Here is a 22,956-nt window from a genome sequence, read left to right as displayed (position 1 = left end):
ATTCACTTATGAAGCGAGGATTATTCAATGGGTTTCGTAACTAGTTCGTTATTAAATCATTATTTCGTCGTTAATGAAACGAAACCAAAGTGTAACGAGAATTCGCTATGCGTGTAACAACGAATACGATTTTTATGCAAAAATGTTAACGACTATCACGAACTCGTGCGTAATTATATTAAAATTCTTCGAACGGGGAGACGAAGAAAGTTGAGAAATCAATCGTTTCTTGAATCTTCAGTGAAATCTTCGATAAACCTTACATCTTAGAATCGTGTCTCTTCGATTCTTCATGAGTTATGTACAACTTTCGTCTCCAAACTGCATTCCGACTTAGATCTCTCATGATTATCAAGTAACCGTGAAAGAATATTTTTATTTTCAATAATCTCTTCTCTCTCTTTATAAAATATTGCAAATAAACTTTTCATTGAAATATTAATTAAAAATAATATCTTAAATAGATATAAGATAAATATGTCACGTGGCTTTTGAACAAAGACGCATAATAATTTTCTTATCATTATCATTCTAAAATAATAACATTGTATATTGATAAAAATATTATTTTGAAATATTTTATTGCAATATAAAAGTAGTCAAAATTCATTTATGATAAAAACTAGAATATAATCACTTTCAATACATATTGCATTTCAATTAAACGGAAAAAAATTATTATATTATTTAATATTTATTATTAAAATAATATATATATATATATCAAAACCAGTGTAAATAATAAATGCCACTTGCCTATAATTTAAACATAAAATGAAATCGTATCTTCGAATAATATTTGCTCATGAAGATATTTCAATTTTCTCGTATATTTGTTTTCACTCATTTCAAATTTTCTCCAACTCTTCTGAGTAATCGAACAAAATTTCGAGTTTCACTCAATTGACGGTTAAACCTTTGATATTTCATCCGGATTGACTTTTACACGCGAGTGTAAAAGCAAGATCGGAATTCGGTCGATGGAAAAAAAATCCCAATCTGGCCTGAATATTTAACCCGTTAAAATTTATTCGTTACAAAGCGAGATAAGCTTGTTTCCAATTGGATGGAAAGCGAACGTGTCGTTTCAAAACCGAAATGTTTCGTGATTCCCGATTTAATCCGGTTGCTCGAGGAAAGTGTCGCGCGACTGGTGAGAAATGGACGTTTATTAGAATCGATTTTAGTGACACGTAAATCTGTCGAGGAGCACGATTGGTGGTTTCTCTGCACAAAAAACTGGCCGCGCATATCGATCGATCGGTGGCGCTAATTTTGAATGAGCTTGACGCGCGGAAAGGAATATAATTATACATATAATTTAATTATTATAGATAATTATAACACATCGAAATAATTTCAACTGTAGAATAAATCTAAATTAATAAAAGTGATTTAAATAATGTTATCAATAAATCTTATTACTCGATAAAATTATTAATCCTTATATCGTATTTAATCTTTTACAAAAATTTAAAAATATATAAAATATCCGACGCGTTTTAAATTTTTATTTTTAATTCATGGTGAACACCTGAATTGAAATTGAAAGGAGACATTGAACAACAGCTTTTATAATTTAACAGTTGATTAAACACGCCTCGGTCGATCGAAATTCGCCAGACTCCAATTGTCGGATTCTTTTAACGATGTTGACTTTCAATCGAGCTTTCCTCGCGTGGCAATTAGCGCCACTAATTGCCGGATCCACTTCTCTCTTTTGCTTCGACAGGTAAGTTGTTGTGTCTTTGAGGGGAGAAAAAGGTGCGATACAGTTTGTTAATTGTCCCTTAGTTTGGAAAGATACCAGTGTTTTCTTTTAAATTTTAAATTAACGAGATGCTATAATCATTGGGATAAGAAGAATTTGATTTAAAAATTCTTGTCGTTGTTGCGACAAGTTTTAAAAGGAAATAAAGATATTTTAATATTTCGAATGTTACGATTTATTATTAAAAATTTTTTCTCTGTTTTTTTTTTCACGATGTGAACATTGATTATTGATTTTTAAAATTCAAACAAATAAACTTTTTTCTTTCATATCGTTACTTTGATACACAGATTGGATAAAAATGTTAACCGTTTAAATATAATAATTAATTTTTTAATATTATTTATAAATGTAGTAGTAAATATTACATAAACTATACTTTACACGCATACATCGATCGAAGAACACTAAGATAAGGCAAATCTTAACGTGATTTAAATAAGAATTAAATTTTTTTCAATAGATATACGATTTTTTGTCGTCAGGAACGATATTAATTCCTTTTATTTTCTCAACTGTTAAAATAATGCAATGACATAAGATAAAGAAAACATTGTTATGAAGTTTCTGTAAATTTTCTAAAAATTATTAAACGACATTATTATTAAAATTAATAATTTAAGACGAAAATTTTAAATATTTCATAATTTTAATAATTCAGAAACAGTAAAATTAACACGATAATAAAGCATCATTTTAATCAAAATTATAAATTGCAGATACACACAGAGTGTAACATAATTATCAGAGCGCGCAATCTCTCGATATATTTCATATTTCGACGATTGCAAATGGTGGCGAATTACCGGTCAATTTATTGTCCTGCTAAAAGCGTAAAAAGAGATTAAGCTCCCGCGACGGGGAAAGCCGATCGACGTTCACTCAAAGAGAAACTTTTTGTTTTTAAAAAGTGATCGAAAAAATATTAATATAGAAACTCTCTGTCAGAGAAAGTGCGTAGCGCGTGACGAGAAAGAAATTTATCGCTGTGTCCCGCGATCGGTCGTCAGAGAAATCCTTCTCGACGCGTCTCGAGGCCGCCGATTACACGATGATATCGATCGATCGATCGATCGACTTTTCGACATCGTCGCCGCCATTTTCGCGATTTTCCTTCGAAACTTCCTTCGCACGCGAAAGGAGGGGAGGGGGGAAAGTGCGAACTTGCAAAGCCTTTCAAGGCACGGCCTTCGCTCTTAATTGGCAAATCGCTTTTAATAGAATCGCTCCACGATTTCCACGAAGCGATTTCAAACCTCGAAACGAGCTCATTTCTAACCTTTTCTCCAGATCTGGATCTTCCTCTCGCTGGACGGACGAACGTGGAGTTGTATTTGCTTTGTTCTCTCTTTTCGAATTTGTCGTTTCATTGTTCCTTCTACGGACGGAACAATGTTAAATTTCATTTGGGATGAAAAGCAGTGACGATATCTCTCGTTGATCGTCACGAAATATAATATTCGATATCAATTATCGCGTCTACTACTATCTTTCCCGCTTAATTTAATAGCGAAAAACGGGTGTAAAAAAAAAAAAAAAAGGAATTCTTTGTAAATTGTAAATAACAATCCTACGATTCCTTGTATTATTATCCTAATCTCGGGATGATCAATTTAGGCCCACCTGTTATGAATTCGTTCATAAATTAAACGAAGAAAGTGTATGTACGGTTGCTTCGAACTTTCTGAATTGTTTTTTCTTCCTTTCCTTCTCTCTCTCTCTCTCTCTTTTTTTTTTTAATTTCTCTTTGTATTCATAACATTTCCATTTTCGCACGCATCCGTGTGAATCACACCGCGCAAAATAATTAGGATCGCCGCCACTCGAGCGATCTTATCGTCCCAGGCTAAGAAAAAAACGCCTAAACACCTGGAAAAAAAAAAAAACCTCCATCGTGCCGCATAACGCGTTCATTCATTCGCCGGTATTCGCGTCAGCCGCGTTACATTACACTTATCAAAAGTTTGGAATCATCAGCTCGTTCCGTATTTAATCCGAGATACGAGATTGAGAAACACGAGTAAATGAGAGCGTCGAATAAATTATTCGTGAAAAAAGAAAAACTTGTAAAAATAAATATATAATTATAATGGTTGAAAGACACGCTTTTTTTTTTTAAATTGATAATAAGTCATTTATGATTAAGAAATTATTATTTCAGGATTGAGAATTGTTTCGTTGAAAATTTTAAATTGGTAATAAAATTAAGAAGAAGATTCGCAATAAAAAAAGAAGAAAGCAATTGCATAAATTTGTTGAGGATAAGAAAAGAAATAAAATACACATTCGTACTCATAATTTAAATAAAGTATATCAATTTTTATCGTACGATCATATATTTGTAAAAAGTATAAAATCACGTAAAATCTCCATCTGACAGAATTTCTTTTAATTATATTTTAAATTGTAATGAAAATTAATTCAAATGATAAATAATAAATAATAATACGATCGAGCAAAAATTTTAAATAATTTTTTGCCTTTAAAATCAGCAGAATTAGTAGTAGGAAAAGGTGTTTTTAGAAAATAAAAATAAGAAATAAGATAAGGTAATAAATAGCGCGGTTAAACTTCTCTGTTAACCTCGTGTTAAATGTAACCCTACTTGCCGAGAAAAACTTGGCATCACGCGTCGCTGAATAATCTTTGAACTTTCCACGAATCCCTCTCGACTCTCGCCCGTTTTAATTAGTGCGTGGATTTTAATTATGTCGAGGTCTCTCCCCCTCGAGTCTGCAACTCGGCCGTCTGTGATTTCATTCATCGTGCACGCCAATCGTGAAACTTGACAAATTGTTATCTGTTCGGGAAAAATTACGGTTCGAAGAAGACGGTAAGTAATGGGTTTAAGTAGCGATCGATCGATGTGTGCAAGTGAACAACGTACGAATGAGTTCAAAGCAGCGTCGAGTTTAAACAACATGAAAATTAATAATTGGATTATTATCAAGAATTATTTTCAAAGAAAAATGATTTTACACGAATTTCTAGAAATTCGATTAATTTCGCTTAAAAGTATTCTAAAATAAATAGAAATGTAATGATATGCTGTTCCATTACGAAAGTATCGAAATATTTCGATTTTTCAATGTTCAAATATACTCGCGAAATATTTAAACCCATCACTAACGAGAGATGGAAGAAATTTACGCGATATAACCATAATTGTAAAAGTTCGCGCGTTCGAGTTATCATTAATTAACCCGATAATTCGCGCGATTGAGGTCTCGTAAAAATAGCCTCATCGTTTATTTCTCATCCCGCTGGTCACTCCATTGCAGAGTTACAAATAGAAGCAGTTGACCTTTGCTGGACTTTTGGTTTAAAAACCGTCTCGTTGAATATTAAAGACAAACGTTTGCCCTTTAATCGTCAGAACGGTTATCATTTCCCGATTAATTTGCCGTTATTATTATTTCTTATCAATGACAAGTGTGTATCGAGTTAGAAAAAGAAACAATACGAAAAGTGAAATCATCACGTAATTACAGCGTCTGATCGAGATAAATACCACTTACCGTAATTTTTTGTTAAAGAAATGAAGCGATACCCAGAGAATTAATTAATAATTTTGTTATTTATTATTATAGATGGAAAAAAAATCACTTAATGTGTTCAAAAGTCGTACAGAAATATCGCATAAAAATTCTTCGATTCGTGCAACGTTTCGTTTTCGTTCGACTCCGGCAAAAAAAGGGCGTAACATAAAAAATCCAAATATCTCGTAAAACACGTTCTTGGGGTTCAGTGAACCTTGGATCGAGGGAAAAGGGAATGTAGAGATTAAAAGAGAAGCGTCGAAGATTTCGAGGATTCAAAAGCTTCCGGGAAAAGGCACCCCTGTGAAAGGCCTCTATCGCTGCACAACCGACTTCCATTAACGTGCACGGTTTTGTCGGTAAAGAAGTGTATAGTGTATATATTATGGTATAGCGCAGCGAAGTGTAATATGGTATAGTACACTGTGGAAGAAAATTGTCATTGTTCGAGCCAATTCTAGCGTGAAATGCACAATAAATTCGAGCTGAACCTCTCCGTTATTTTTTATTAGTGATAATAGTAATAATAGTAATATTTTCTTGAGTAGATATAATATCTAATATTTTTTTTTTTTTTTTATGGCTTCCTTATTTTATTCTTTAGTTAATATCTTTCTCTGCTTTAACTAAACTATAATGTAAAATTAAATAACGTAAGTAAAATAGAATAGAATAAAAAAAATTGAATCTAATCTAACTTAATATTAGAAGTATATGTAATAAATAACTGAATACATATATATAATTACAATCATTTATATTTAAAATTTGTTTTGAACAATATCTTTCTCTATTTTAACTATAATAAAATATAATATAAAATTAAACGATACATTAGAATCTATACTAAAATTATTGACTTATAATAAATATCTAAATATTTCAGCTTTTATATTTTAAATACAAATGATTGCAATTAAAGTGATGTCATTAAAATAAACAGCTACATGTAATTATATTTTTATCTCGATAAAACGCAATACTAATTTTTCCAACGACACATTTTTACATTTAAAATTGACAAATATTGAAGAATATATATATATATATATTTCCCCCCCCCCCCCCCTCAAACTCTTCAATTCAACGACTCATAATCGCAATACAACGTGCAGGAATTGACATCCGCGTGAAAAAAGTGGCAAAAGTCGAAGGAAAAGGGGTCAATAAGAAACGTATCGATCGCTTCGTCCCGCTTCTGTCTGTGGGATCGTTGCACTTCGTGAATAAACGAAGAATGGAAGGTTTCGAATCGTGGAAAAAAAAAAGGGAAAAGAAAAAGAAGAGAAGAAGGAGAAAAAGAAAAAAAAAAGAGGAGAGTCGCTGCGTGTGTGCGATGCCATTAATCACTCGCGGTACAATAATCACCGCGTTGCTTTCTCCTTCTCCTCTCCTGCTTTAAACAATGGAAATGGAGTGCGTGGAGCGAGCACGCGCAAAGACGTAGACAGTGAGAATTATTTAAACGAAGCTGGCTAATTATTTGGCGACTTTCGCGACTTCTTCCACTCGAAACTCGACTTCCTTTCTATCATTCGGTGAAAACTAACTCGTTGTACGAATTTTTTACACAAGGCCTTTAAAGTTTTATGGTTTCGTTAAAAATAACCAGGTTCCAGGCTCGAAGATAAGAATCGAAAAGTGAGGTTAAGATTGTTCTTTCCTTTTTTTTTGAACATTTAATGTATAAACGTGCAAACGTGTCGATAATTTTAAAGAATCCATATATGTAAAAAAACGAGAAATATCCATTTATTATTACAAAAGTAATTATAATTGCAAAAGTATCCGTTCATTTTGGATAACAGTGAAAAATTTGGAAATATACTTATTTCAAAACTTAAAAATTTTCTTATTAACAATGGTAATATTTCATTGGTTAATATTAATTATTGCACTATTGTTATTGAAACGCCTATTTAAATCTACACGCATGCACATTAGACTCCATCAAGTTTGTAATTCACCATAGCATACACGTTGCGATAAGAAGAAAATAAGCGAGCAGCAATGTTTTTTTCAATCTTTTAAAAATTGACACGCGAGAAATATATTGTTTCGTTTCGTATGATAAATTTTACACGATTTATAGAATCGATATTTGGCATAGTTTCGTGTCGTTTGCGAAAAAGATTATTCGGGTGTTGCACATCCTTTTTATGGATGATACTTGTCGCTCGATATGCTGTTACGAGGATTCAAATGCATGTGTAAATGCAAACAGCGATGGAGATATTTATAGATCGTAGATCGTCAAGTGGAAAGTTGTTCGAGGATTCTGAATCAGGGTTCCGATTTATCGCTCGAGAAGGTGATATGCGTCCCGTGCAATCTCATAATTCATTGATTCTTCGAATTTTTAATATCGGTAAAAATCGGTGAAAAATGAACGAAACTTGAAAGATTTATTTTTCTTAAGTGAAATTTTAATAGTTCTCTCCTAGTCTGTTTCAGTTTCGATCGAATCTTTGAACATTTTATAACCAATTTCAAAAAAAAATTTTTTTTTTTTTCCTTTTTGTGGAATAATTGGATGCTTAGGAATAAGATTCAATGTTGAAATGAACTTTGCATATGAATGAATTAGAAATTGCGATGAGAATGAATAAGTAATATGTAATTTTGTTTGTTTGAGGTTAGGTCGTGTACCAAATGTATCTAATATTGGTAGAACAAATATGAAATAATATAAAGAAAAAAAAAAACGTTTGAAACTTGCATTGTACATTTTTAATATATAGTCGAAAGATTGTAAAAAATTGTAAAAATGAACGAGACACGAAATTACGAAAGATTTATTTTTCTTAACTGAATTTTTATAGTTGTATGTTTCTTTTCAGTCGATAATCTTTAAACGTTTATGACCAATTTTAAAATTTTTTTTTTCTTTCCAACGAACTTAGGAATAAAGTTCAATGTTGAAATGAATTTTGCATATGAATGAATTAGAACACGCGGTGGGAATGGATAAGTACGTGCAATTTTGTTTGTTTGAGATTAGGTTATGTATTGTAAATATATCTGTTTAATAATGATAGAACAAATATGACATAATAATGTGTATATATGTGATGAAAAAGAATAGAAAAATAAATTTTTCTTTTCATTATTAATTGTAATTGTTCAAATTTATATTATTTAAACTATTTAGATTGAGTGCTTATCTCATCTTTTCATTTGTTTGTAGTAAAATTAATATTTATTCAGAGAGAAAGATAATTATAAATATTAAAATTTGTAATAATGCATAATATATGTAATAATATATGTGACCTTTCATTATTAATTATAATTGTTAAAACTTAAATTTATATTATTTAAACTGACTGGTCATCAGATCTTTTCATTTGTTTGTAGTAAAATTAATATTTATTCAGAGAGAAGGGTAATTATAAATATTAAAATTTGTAATAATGCATAATATATGTAATAATATATGTGACCTTTCATTATTAATTATAATTGTTAAAACTTAAATTTATATTATTTAAACTGACTGGTTATCAGATCTTTTCATTTGTTTGTAGTAAAATTAATATTTATTCAGAGAGAAGGATAATTATAAGTATTAAAATTTGTAATAATGTATATATATGTGATCTTTCATTATTAATTATAATTGTTAAAACTTAAATTTATATTATTTAAACTGACTGGTTATCAGATCTTTTCATTTGTTTGTAGTAAAATTAATATTTATTCAGAGAGAAGGGTAATTATAAATATTAAAATTTGTAATAATGTATATATATATGTGACCTTTCATTATTAATTAAAATTGTTAAAACTTAAATTTATATTATTTAAACTAACTGGTTATCAGATCTTTTCATTTGTTTGTAGTAAAATTAATATTTATTCAGAGAGAAGGGTAATTATAAGTATTAAAATTTGTAATAATGTATATATATGTGATCCTTCATTATTAATTATAATTGTTAAAACTTAAATTTATATTATTTAAACTGACTGGTTATCAGATCTTTTCATTTGTAGTAAAATTAATATTTATTCAGAGAGAAGGGTAATTATAAATATTAAAATTTGTAATAATGTATATATATATGTGACCTTTCATTATTAATTATAATTGTTAAAATTTAAATTTATATTATTTAAACTGACTGGTTATCAGATCTTTTCATTTGTTTGTAGTAAAATTAATATTTATTCAGAGAGAAGGGTAATTATAAGTATTAAAATTTGTAATAATGTATATATATGTGATCCTTCATTATTAATAATAATTGTTAAAACTTAAGTTTATGTTATTTAAACTATTTAAATTGACTGGTCATCAGATCTTTTCATTTATTTCTAGTAAAATTAATATTTATTCAATGAGAAGGATAATCATAAAGGTTATGATTAAATTTTTAATCCAAAATGTCACATACATAAATTATAATAAAATATATTACCGACCTAATAAAATAAAATTGCTGTTACGTGTACTTGGCCAACCTGGTTACATATATTATAACATATTCATAGGTCAACATAAAATTACCACAGTTGAAATAACAAGATATATAGAAACTTGCCACAACTTTTGCTTGTACAAATTTTGTAACTTGTCTGTAATTTCTATTAGGTAACCAAGAAATTTCTATCCTTTCTTTTTACAATCGAAAAATATACATTTATCGGTAACAACAAATAAAATGTAAATTATTGAATTAATTAATTCAAAGAAAATCGTAGCAAAACGAAAATCAAAAATTCCATTCTTCCAAGCTTCCTCTCTTTTTGAATTATTATTATACACGTAATCTTGATTAAATCTGGGCAATCGTCTCCAGAACTGAAAATAGAAAATGTTGAAATCTTCACATTTATAAAATCGGTATATATATATATATCTATAATTGGATGAGCATCTAAGTGAACGAGCGAAGTAACATATACAATTTTGTGAAAAGTAAGACTGGAAATACAGAAATGACCAGATTTTTCAAAAAAATTTGTAACAAATCCCTTGCATCGAGAAACTGTTCAAAAATTCAATCATCTCGAACGTTTCAATTTTCGCTTAAACACGATAAAATGATCGTTCGACAAGATGAAAATTCTAGAAACATTTTTTCGCTCGCAAAAAAAAAAAGAGAAGAAAAGAATCCAAGATTTCGAAATAGGATTAGAAATCGAAGAATCGATCCGTGTGTCGAGGGCGGCTAGCTTCTCCTCCACTCGTGATCGAGAGTTTAATCAGTTCGATTTAACCCTCTCGAAAGGTCGAAGCTCGACGAGGTGATTCGAGTGGAGGAGGCTCGTCTTTCTCGAACTCGAGAGTTCGAGGGTAGCGACTTTTTTCTTCCCTCTCTTTTCTTTTTTTCTTTTCTCGCGAAATGCTCGATTTGCAAGCGCTCTGTTTACTCCGGCCGGGTATTCGTCATCGTTTGGCCACGGCCCAACTAAGCCAGCCACTGCCAAGGAATCCTGGCCAGATTCCTTTTCGATATATTCTCGACTTTTTATCCCGCGGAATTTCGCGACATTCCTCGTCTTCCATTTGATCGATCCCTCCCCCATCGTTCACACAGGTTTCTCTTTATTCGATTATTATTAATTAACCCAGTTACGGTGGAATCGTCGCGGTGATCAATCAAGTTTGGATGATTGAAACGTGAGAGGGAATTCTAAAGTAAGATTTTTCAAATTGGCATCTCAAATTGTCTTGTTGCTAAGTTTTCAGTTTAAAACGTGTAGAGTGTTTACTCGAGAATAGATTTTTTAAAATGTCAACAAATGTAAATGTAGTAGTTTTAAAGCAAATATTGGCACCACGTGTCTCGCAAATATTTTGAGTTTAAAGTGTAAACTTTCATAATTTTGTTCCCTGCTTTTAAAATAAAACGATTATTACATCATTGTGAATCTTGAAAATTTGTAAAAATTGAGATTCCAATCCGTTTGAATAGAATTTTAATTCTAGGATGATTATCTAGCGATGCAACACTAGCGCCACGTAACTGTTAACTACAAGTATTCTAATATGTGTGTACATATGTATTTATTCGTTTCTTTGAAAAAAAGTATAATATTTTGTTAATTCTTGATTATCAGTTGACGTGTATATTAATTTTTATGCTTTAGAGAAAAAAATAATTGCAAACTAAATGCATAAATTAATTCAATTACTTTAAATATTCGGTACATCCAGTTTAAGTAAAATCAGATTAGATTGCATTATCTATATTTTAAAATTATCATATGCTTTACCACTCGTTGAAAAATTCATAACAATCCAATTCGTAAACTTCATTACTATTCTATTTTATCATTAAAACTTGCATTTGTTGAAGAGAAATTAATGATTTTCAAATATTTCTCTATTCCTTTCCTCTTTTACAAAATTACAAAAATAAATGTTATCTTCGATCCTTCAACTTTGTTTTATACGCGTACAGAATATTCAAGGTAAATATTACCTTTTATCATTCATTAATTCGTTCATCGAACGATTCACAAAACGATCGAAAGAACACGAAAAGGAAAGTAAATGGCAAAGGATCTCGACAAGAATCATAATTTAACAATTCTCGTTAATAAACCCCCCCCATTCGAACGTTTTTGAATAAAATATAGGAAATTTCTATTTCTCTCTTTTTTCTTTTTTTTTACTATTCTTCAAAAATCCCCACGATTTTGAATCTCCTCTAATTGGCGATGGGTTAATTTCGACCCTTAATTTCGAAGAAGCTGCGCGTAATCGAATCCTGGAACGGGCCTGCGCACGAAATCGTGCTGCTTCCGGTTTTAATTTGACTCGCGTAACGGGACGCCTCCTCGCCTCGCCGCCTCCCGCACTTTTACGAATTCCTCCCACCTTTAACATCGTTTAACAATTTTTCGTTCGAGATCGCGTCAAATAGATTTTTTTTTTGATCGAAATTTCGACGAAACTTTTGTATTTTTTTTTTTTTAAGTGTAAGTATGACGATTTCGAATTTGAAAATTTGAAAATTACAGAAACCGTTCGTGCTGGTTTTTATCCAATTAACGAGACGATTGGTTTTCTTCCGAATTGAAATCAATTCGACTGGAAGAAATTTGTATCGTTTATTTTTTAAAAAATAGTAATTTTATTAAAAATAATATAAAATGTTGTATACGATTATGCATACGATTTTAATACGTCGGCAAGTGTTATTAGCAGTTAACGAAAGATTCGACAGTGTTGGTGAAATTAGCATTGAAGTGCTGTTAAATAGGTACACGGTTTATCAGATCGTATATTCGTATGATACACATCCTCGGTTGTCACGGCTCGTTAATACCGTCTCGTGAGAATAGATCCGACGTTTTCGTGCTGCAAAAACGTGGAATATATTCCATGATACGAAATACGACTTTGTTTATTCACGTTCACGGTTAATCGGAGAATAATTTTCTTATCCGCAATGGAAACGTTCGCGGCTTCGAGTCTCGATAATGAATACACGAATTGTCGAATGAGTTGTTAATGAAACGAGTCGACATTCCATTTTTTTTTTTTATCTAAACTTTTAAACTGTGTATGTATATTATTCTTATGACGCTTGTCTTTATTCAAATTTAGATTTTTTCGAAATAAATAACTGGTAGAAATGGAATTAACGTGAAGGTATGTGTATCATGAATAGGGACAGGGTGATTCTTTATGAGGAAATAAGGAGAAAAGTGGGATAAGATTCGAGACTTTGTCCTCGAGAAAATTAATCATATGAAAAATTGTTTCGAGATTCGAAATTCGCCAATTTTTTTCGATTCGATGCGAATGAATTATCGACAGTAGGTTATTCCATATGTGACGAACCTAACCTAACTCTTATTTTTATTAATTTTAACTATTATTAATTAAACAATGACTACCAAGTAAAATCTTTTCACAGTATTACAGTAGTATGATAACCTTAACTTTTTTTTTATAAGTATTTACCAATTGACCTAACCTAACCTAACTTTTATTTTTGTTAATTTTAAGTATTTAAGTAAACAACAAGATCGTCAAGTAAAATCTTCACAAAATTAGTATGATAACCTTGACTTTTTTTATAAGTATTTACCAATTAACCTAACCTAACCTAACTTTTATTTTTGTTAATTTTAAGTATTTAAGTAAACAACAAGATCGTCAAGTAAAATCTTCACAAAATTAGTATGATAACCTTGACTTCTTTTATAAATATTTACCAATTAACCTAACCTAACCTAACTTTTATTTTTGTTAATTTTAATTATTTAAACAACAAGATCGTCAAATAAAATCTTCACAATACTAATTTTTTTGTAAGTATTAATCCATTAACCTAACCTAATCTAACTGTTATTTTTATTAATTTTAATTATTTAAACAACAAGATCGTCAAGTAAAATCTTCACAAAATTAGTATGATAACCTTGACTTTTTTTATAATTTATCAATTAACCTAACGTGACCTAACTTTTATTTTTGTTAATTTTAAGTATTTAAGTAAACAACAAGATCGTCAAGTAAAATCTTCACAAAATTAGTATGATAACCTTGACTTTTTTTATAATTTATCAATTAACCTAACGTGACCTAACTTTTATTTTTGTTAATTTTAAGTATTTAAGTAAACAACAAGATCGTCAAGTAAAATCTTCACAAAATTAGTATGATAACCTTGACTTTTTTTATAATTTATCAATTAACCTAACGTGACCTAACTTTTATTTTTGTTAATTTTAACTATTTAAGTAAACAAAAAGATCGTCAAGTAAAATCTTCGCAATATAATAACCTTGAATTTTTTTGTAAGTATTTACCAATTAACCTAACCTAACCTAACTTTTATTTTTGTTAATTTTAATTATTTAAACAACAAGATCGTCAAATAAAATCTTCACAATACTAATTTTTTTGTAAGTATTAATCCATTAACCTAACCTAATCTAACTGTTATTTATTTTGTTAATTTTAACTATTTAAATAAATAAAAAGATCGTCAAGTAAAATCTTCACGATATTGTACAGTATGATAACCTTGATTTTTTTTGTAAGTACCAATTAACCTAACCTAACCTAACCTAACTTAACTTAATTTTCATTTTTGTTAATTTTAATTATTTAATTAAACAACGATCGTCGCAGTATTACATATATACGATGACTTTTGTAAAATGTTTACCGATCATTTTTCATTGAATCCAAGATCGGTGTTCGAGTAACAGTAAAACGCATCAGAAAACGCTTAAACGGTCAAGGGTTCGATGATGAAATGTTGTGGTAGCGGTTCGCGGCAAAACGGCGTGTAAAATGGATGAAATTGTGGTGAACATCTGTGCATTCGTATTTTTCCAGGTTACTCACAAAGTGACGAGTCAGGTGATGGTCCTGAAGATGAACCAGCTGCCCGCGAACAGGCCGAACATGCTGAAGGAGGTCCAGCTGATGAACAAACTCAGCCATCCAAACATACTCAGGTGAGTCGAATCCGGTCCACTTTTGTACAGAGAGAAACTCGACTGACGAGCAAATTATATATCTCTTGTACACGTGCCGAATTTTCTCTGTCGTTTCTCGACGAAGAAATCGGAAGAAATGGAGAAATTATAGCTGTATATTAGTTAACGATTATATTTGAATTGATATATATTGATATATTGATATATTTGAATTAGGGTGCGTTTCCATTTGAAATTTCAAGGGATATTGTTTTTGTTTAAACTAACTTATGAGTTTTATATAATTTTCAATTTATTGGAGAATTATTAAAATCAAAAATTGAAAGATTTTCATTCGGTTTGTTTGGCTATTCCATTGTTGGATTTTAAAATTATTCGTCAAGATGTAATTAAAATATCTTCGTGAATTTTTCACTCTTCTTCCTCTTTCACCGACCAGCAGGAACATTATTCGATCGATAAAAAAATTATATTACGGAAAGAGTATCACGATTCTATTTTTTAATAATTCCAGTATAAAATCAGAACAATAATGATAATGCAACAGATACAATATAAACAATTTTTAATAAGAAAATACAGAATGTAACATCAAATAAATATTGATTATAATTATTGTTCCTCAAACAGAAAATTTAATATCTTTTAATATCTTGTAACGATATAAGTTCGAAAAAAAAAAAAATACAATTATATACTTATGATATTAAATTTAGACAAAAAAATGAAATTACAATCGAAATTTAACATATTTTTCTTTAATTTAAATAAAAATCGACACATTTCTCTTCTTCCCATAACGATATTATCGATATTCATCCATAATTTGATCATTTATTATTTCTTCGATTCAGATGCAATCTCGATACTTTCATTCCTCCAACATATATATATCTTCTCTGTACGAAATATATATTCTTTCTTTTTTATTTAAACATTCGAGGGGGAGAGAGAGAGAGAGAGAGAGAGAGAGAGAGAGAGAGAGAGAGAGAGAGAGAGAGAGAGAGAGAGAGAGAGAGAGAGAGAGAATGGCCCATTGAACACGGGGGAAGTGACGCGTATCGTTCGCTTTCTTTGCTGGAGTTTTAAATTAAAACTGGACCACGTGAGTTGTCGCAGGATAGAAATAGAAACTAGCTCGATTGGAATAAAAAAAAAAAAAAAAAAAAATTCGAAGTCAACGCAATATTTGTTGCCCCTCGAACCAATCAAGCCGCCAATTTTTCTTTTTTGGCTTCGATTTTAATTCGTCGACTCGAATTCGTTTGCGAGTAGATATCGAGAATATGAATGGATCGAGAAATGTTCTTTGGTATCGTGTTCGTTTCAGTAGATAGTTGGATAGGATATCGAAGGTAATTTTTTTTATTTTAAGTAATTTCAAACATGTCGTATCGTTTATTTCGTTTAAATTCGTTTTATAAGGGTGATATTTTGTGTACATATTTATTTTTATCAACACGTTTCAGTTACATTTGCACATCGATAATTTATAAACGTGATCCAAACGAAATATTATTTTTTCTTCTTTTCGAAGGAATCGAACGCATTTTCTTTATTCTAAATTGCAAATTATAATCATTTATACAACAATCATTCATACGATATCCCTTGTATAATCAACTTCAAATACTTGTCACTTGATAAATAAACCTCGATCGATATTTTACTATTTTACATACTCGTACTATTTTTCTGTTTGTTTCGTCCTCTCTACAGGTTCTGTTCTTCGCTATAAGAAAAAAAAAGTACAACTATAAATCAAATTATACAAATATTCATTTTTCTCTTACCCATCGCGTATCTTTTATCACGTATCGTAATGATTTCACATATAAATATCTCAAACTACGCTGTTAAACTGCGAACAATTACAACGTAATAATCTTTTCTCGAATAATTTTAATTTCGAAGCTACCGAAAGTCGTATCGACAGTAGGTATTGTCATTTTGTTTCGAAGATCCACGGCATATCTTCGACATATATTATACATTCAGAGAGTATACCAATTTCCACCGAGCAAAGTGCAAAAGTACGTCCGCGAATCGCGTCGATTCTCGGTTGCAGCGCCAGTCGTGCAACGTCCAAAAAGTGTTTCGCGGTTTCCGAGTTATGACATAATGGCGGAGTTGTAACCGCTTCGCAGCCTGACTAGACGCGGCTGGCTCATCCGCGGCGACAACGCATTCCAACGATATAAACGGCTTGGCCCAGATTCGCTTGTGTGTGTTTATCCCGCGAGAGGATCTTATTTCTGGCATTTCTCTCCGTCGAAGGCTGCGGAAACCGCGAAATATCCGTGGAGACCGCCTCTATCTCCAAACAGAAGAAAGAGAGGAAAGAGAGAGAGAGAAGGAAAGAGCGAGAGGAAAAAGAGGGGGAAGGCTTGAAGAAAGAGAGAAATATGGAAGAGAATACGGAGTTTTGACACGATTAAATTTCACGGATTTCTTGGAACGATTTTTAATAAACGAAAATAATGCGTAAATGTTGGATGGTTTTGGATAATGATGGGATCGAGTGGAACGTGTAAAATTGTGTATTGGTATTTGCAAGCCGAGTTTGTAAATTACATTGGAGAATTTTTATAATTTTATTCTCGATTCTTTCGGTTGCAATTTTTTCGAAATAATATAAACTGTATGTTGCTTATAATTAGATCATATGCAGGAAAATTGATATTTAATAATTGCGGAAAGAAAAATTTGAACAATTTTTAACTCGATAGAGATCATTTTAGAGTCGAATGAAATTTCAGTCAATGTTTGAGTTTACTTGAAAATATCTGTTCTTTCTTTTCGAGATAAAGAATTTAAATCTATTTACGATAAATTTATTCGATTAATTCTAGAAGATTTGAATGAAGTCTTCTTAAATATATATTTAATTTGTTTCTTTTTCGAAATATTCGTTTGAATTCATTATTTATGACGCATAATACGATGCAATACTTGGTTTCATTAGTATCAGTTTTTAGAGCAAGGTTGAGATTTACTATGAAATTCATCTACGAACTAATCGATATTTTAAATATTTGGAGCGTGCTCGTGAATAATTATTGCAGCTTGCCCGAGCCGAGATTTCAAGATTTCGAACAGATTTTAACAAAATTCGTTTAAATCTTATAAAATATTCTTCTAAATTTATTTACTTATGTATATTTGTTTTTCACGTTGATATTCGCGATGGAAAGTTAACTCTAAACCTCTGTCAAAATCACGAAGAATGATTCTTATCATGGCTCGTGATTACAGAGATTAGTGGAATATTTCTCATCTCTTTCTTTTTATTATTATTACAAGCTCGACCGTAAATCATAATCATTTGCTGATAAATGTATTTTGCAAATAAAGGTATAGCAACTTTTGATTAATTCAAGGTCAAAAAAAAAAATAATACTCTGCATTCTTTTGATTTTAATCGTGAAAAATTTTTTTAAAAATTCCTTCTATTCTTATCGAGATGTAGCAATATAGCTTCGATTGATTCAAGATCAATAAAAAAATTTAAAAAAAAACATATATTCTTATTATTATGGTATAATTTAATTATATCAATTTAACTAAAAATATAATAATCATATAGTAAATAATTTATCTTAGAAATATTCTTACAGTAGATAAAAAATTAAATTTAAAATATTTAAAAATGAAAAAAGTGTAATTTATCACGCTAAGTTATGATAAAAAAAAAACCTGAAGAAAGAAATTTCTCGTTTCAAATTATCGTTTGTACAAGATTTCGTGCATATCGATATCGAGAAATATCACGAAAGAACGCGACGATAATATTTATCGTTCGCAGTTATAAGAATTTCGCCTATCTTATCGGAACGTTTAGAACGTATCAACTCTTTATCTCTAGTAGTTTCGCCGAAGAAACGACGGGTACCGGTGTTTTTCTCGAATATAATCGATAACAGTGCGAGGAGTTGGAGCTCCAATGAAAAATCGCCGTCCCGATACGAAACTATCGGCTCGCAACGCGATTCGCCGCGAGTGTGCGCGCGAATCGAATCGTGTCGATAGCCGCGATACTCGTATCGAGGATATCGCGATAAAAATAAATCGACTGGTAATTCATCGGCCGCTGATTCGTTTGTTTGGCTGTAAGCGATAAACTTGATATACACTATGATCGAGAGTTTAGAATCGTTGATGCATTACGAAATTCAAATATAATATTTGAAAAATATGTTGGGTTATTTAATTTCAGGTTAGTAGATAGGTTAGGTTAGAAATTGAAAATATATATCGGCGAATATTTTCGATTCCTCCCGAATCGAAGGATTGGAAATACAGAATTTTTAATCAGAATTGGAATTGCAAAAATTATAGGAATAGGATTCGAATATAGTTAAAATCTTAGGAGAAGATTATTGAATCGATTCGAAATTTTTCGGTTAATAACGTAGGTCGCGACTATATCGGGCGAACTTTTTTTAATGTAATTTCGCGATGATATAATTGGCGCGAGATTCGAAGTTGGAAACGAAAAAGAGAACAACGAAATTGAACGTTATTATTAATTACGTCGACGTGTTTAATTAATTCGTTCGTGTAGTGAAATTTAATCGACGGTTACACGTGTCTGTCGCACCTCGTTTACCGTTCGCGATAGAATACAGACTCGCATGAAACGAGTCGAATTTTTTTTCGCCGAGAACAAGTTCTTATGCATGAAGCACAACGTTCCGCCAATTTCTACTTTGTAATTTATTTTCATTGCGATTTAATCGAGCCTGGTTAGAAATCTATCCTCATCCAGATATATTTTCTACGCATTTTCAATGAGAATCGTAAATTTCTCAAAAGTTGTTGTTTTCCAACGATATAAATTACAAGGATCGATAATTCTTCTAAGTTTAAACACGTTTCCAGATATCAATACTTAGAATTACATGTAACTCGGACTAGAATTCGTTTTAAAAGTTGAAATTTCACGTATCCTCGAATATTAAATAATTAAAAAAAAAAAAAAACTAGAAAATTTCAATGCTACCAATCTCGAAAATTCAGATACTCAAAGAACCCAAAGTAAGTAACTTTAGTTACTTACATATATATATATATATATATATATATATATATATATATATATATATATATATATATATAACAAACGAAAACGTGATGGATGAAGTGATTTTCTAATTGACGTTTTATTTATCAAGCATTTAATATTTCAATGTAATGAATCGATCCTTCCGACTCATACACCAGAGTTATCTAATCTCTGGCAAGAATCAATCGAGTCGATAAGCGTGCTTTCCATTTCCTTGCAGCGTAGATTTTGTCCGCGCTTTCCTTCGAAATCTGATCCACAAAGCGATTATTCACGATGACAAATTATCAACCACCGCTTATCAAAAGATATATAGACAACTCTTTAATTATCGCGGTTAATGAGATCATTCGTTAATAAAATTCTGATAAAATTTTATACGTTTATTATATTTAGAATAATTTCCAACAATTTCTACGAATGTTACTGTCCATGAAGTATGTAATGTAATAATTTATGATCGTGATTTGCTTGAGAATATCATCGAAATATGTAATAATTCTTCGACTCACCGTAATTAATTCACAATAATTTACGTTAATTTGTATCGAACGAATTGAAAATACACGAGTATGCAACGTGTGATCAATCATATTTCACTACAGTTAAACCAAGCAGAATTTCAGGTCAGGTAATAACACGTTTTCACTGGCATAAAAAGAAAGAAAGAAAGAAAATTGCCATTTGAATATTCAATCGGACAAGAAAATCCTCGAACGAAAATGCAGCAGCCTCGATCGGGGCTAATTGAAGGCGAGTCACGAAAATCTCTTTCGGCCCATTCGAATTTTCCGGTTCCGTGGCCCGATTCGTGGTTCGCCTCTCAACGTTCGACCGAACGACAAGCTTTGGAAGCTTGTTGGGTGTTGATAGAGAGCGCTGTGGCGAATCGATACGGGCTCCATAATCGTCTTACGTCCTCTCTCGTGCACGTGAAAACGCCACTTTTTGATATTGACGATGTTATTCGTATTGTTATTAACGATGTATCAACTATCAAGCTCAACACTAAACTTACCGACAATTCTTATTCCTATTTATTCCTACCGCGTCGGTAAGCAAGACAAAGTACAAATATTTTATTTCTAATATAATATTTCTATGATATGCATGTATTTCAGGAAGTCGTAAAGTTTGATAGCGAGATGATAACTTTAAATGTGTTTAAATATATGAAAAAGTTTGAACACAGTCAAATTTAAGTGTTAAGATCTAAAGCTCAAGAGTTTATCGATCGAGTTTATCGACCGAGTTTATATACGAATTTTATTTCGAACGAAATATATTTAGTGATTTATCGTTGTATCAATCATAGTGAAAAATATCTTTTAAGATAATTATTAATGCATCATATGTGTTGTAAATAATGTCCATATTTGCATAATGGACGATTTGTTTTAGACAATATGATCGTTTTTTGAGGGGAGGGGTTATTATTGATTTAATAATCTTTTAGCTCCTCTTTAGTTCCACTTTGCAAATTGTATTGGCAGACGAGTCAAACAAACTGGCGTCGAGGCACGCGATTAGATAGGCGATGTTAATGAGTTTAACAAGGGTGTAAGTATTCTAGTTTGTTAATTAAACGAGCTGTAGAGAGAAAATATTATACAATCGAATACGTATTCTGGATTGAATTACAAATTTGTAATAAATCTTCTTTCTTGTATTTATATCTAAATGAAAAAGAAATAAAAATTGAATAAGGAAAAGGTTATAGAGAGATCAACATACGTAAAGATCAAAACAAATAAAAAATATATACAATAATAAATGTTTATTATCATAAACGAAGCAAAATCTCGTTTCCTTCTAACACAGAAATATAGAACAATAAATTGTTCGTAATTTAGAAAAATGAATTTTAAATCAAATTTCAAGTTTATTTTAACACCTTGTCTTTAAAAATCCTATATAGTTTTTGAATTTTCAGAGAGCACGAAAACAATAATTGTTAAATTTAGGTAAATTTAAAACAATATTTTCACTTTGTTTTCGATAACAAATTATCGTTAAAATACTTTTCTGACTTTCAAGTTACGATAAAAAATTAACAATACTTGCTTTCGTCGTTCATGCACATCTGGATCGTAGACCTTCGTCCTGAGTTATCCTCGACACGAAGGCCGCCTATCTTTATAGGGAAAGATGAGTAACGAGCGAAACGACTTGGCGCTTCGTGCGCGGATTGATAAAGAGAATGTGGTTGGTAATTAAACCTCGTTGGAAAATATTCACCTCGCCTTCTCCATCTTTGGTTCTTTGGCCTTAAAATTAAAAAAAAAAAAAAAAAAAAAAGAGACAGAAACATGGTAAACATCCCACACAATACCTGAATTCAATTCAACTCGAATATCTTATTTATTTATTTATTTTATCAATCACAAAGGTTTGCAATTTCTTACGTCTATCTTATATTGTGTTTATTCCAAAATCTAAACTTAATAGAGATCTAAGAAATTTAAAATTAAAATTATAGTCACAATTGTGAATTTATATTATCAAAGAAAGTAGAAATATTTTAAAGAAATTAATATTTTAATGATAAAAAAAAAAACAGAATTGTATTTCTATATCGATAAAAACTAGTATTAATTTTGTAAAAAAAGTTTTGTCTAATTTCAGGTCTAATTAACTTAATGATACTTCAGATACATGTATGAGTATAAAGAATAGAGAAAGATAGAGAGGATAATTCTAAAACCAAAATTACAATGAAATATTTAGCAATAGAGCATGTAGAAAGATTCGAGTTGCGGTTGGAATGGAAGAAAATAATTTCTTGAAATGTAAAAGTGGATTTCTTTCAAGGGAGTCGAGCTCTTTCCTCGATTACGTGCCATTTCGGTAATGAGAACTTGAGAATAGAAGAAGAAAATGAGAAAAAAAGTACCAATCTCATGTAGCATGATTACAATAATAGCAACGATGTTGCTAATTATGCGCTGAGAAAAATGGTATTCGCAGCGTTTGCCCTAGAAAGTGAATTGAATAAAATTCTGTGACTGAGAAACGAGATCTAACTTTTTCCCTAAGATTCAACTTTTTGTCGTGTCGATTTGATTGGTGGATTCACTTATTCTAATGATTAGAAGCTTAAAATAAATTAATCTTAAGTTTTATATTAAATAAAAATAAATGTTAAAAGAATAATTAAAGAAAGAATTACT

General features: G+C 30.6%; 1 protein-coding gene across 2 annotated transcripts in view; it reads left to right on the top strand.

Annotated features, from left to right (window-relative positions):
* The window catches only part of cdi (serine/threonine kinase), a 55,291-nt gene that overhangs the window by 22,263 nt on the left and 10,072 nt on the right, over positions 1-22,956 (top strand). For both annotated transcript variants that reach the window (XM_086916162.1, XM_086916163.1), the window contains one exon: positions 14,618-14,739. In XM_086916162.1, coding sequence (XP_086772288.1) covers positions 14,618-14,739 — 122 coding nt within the window. The remainder of the gene's footprint in view (positions 1-14,617; positions 14,740-22,956) is intronic.

This window comes from Apis florea, unplaced genomic scaffold (genome assembly GCF_048593485.1).
Source record: "Apis florea isolate Af1SG1 unplaced genomic scaffold, ASM4859348v1 contig_37_pilon, whole genome shotgun sequence".
Taxonomy (NCBI): domain Eukaryota; kingdom Metazoa; phylum Arthropoda; class Insecta; order Hymenoptera; family Apidae; genus Apis; species Apis florea.
This window is presented reverse-complemented; position numbering and strand designations above follow the sequence as displayed.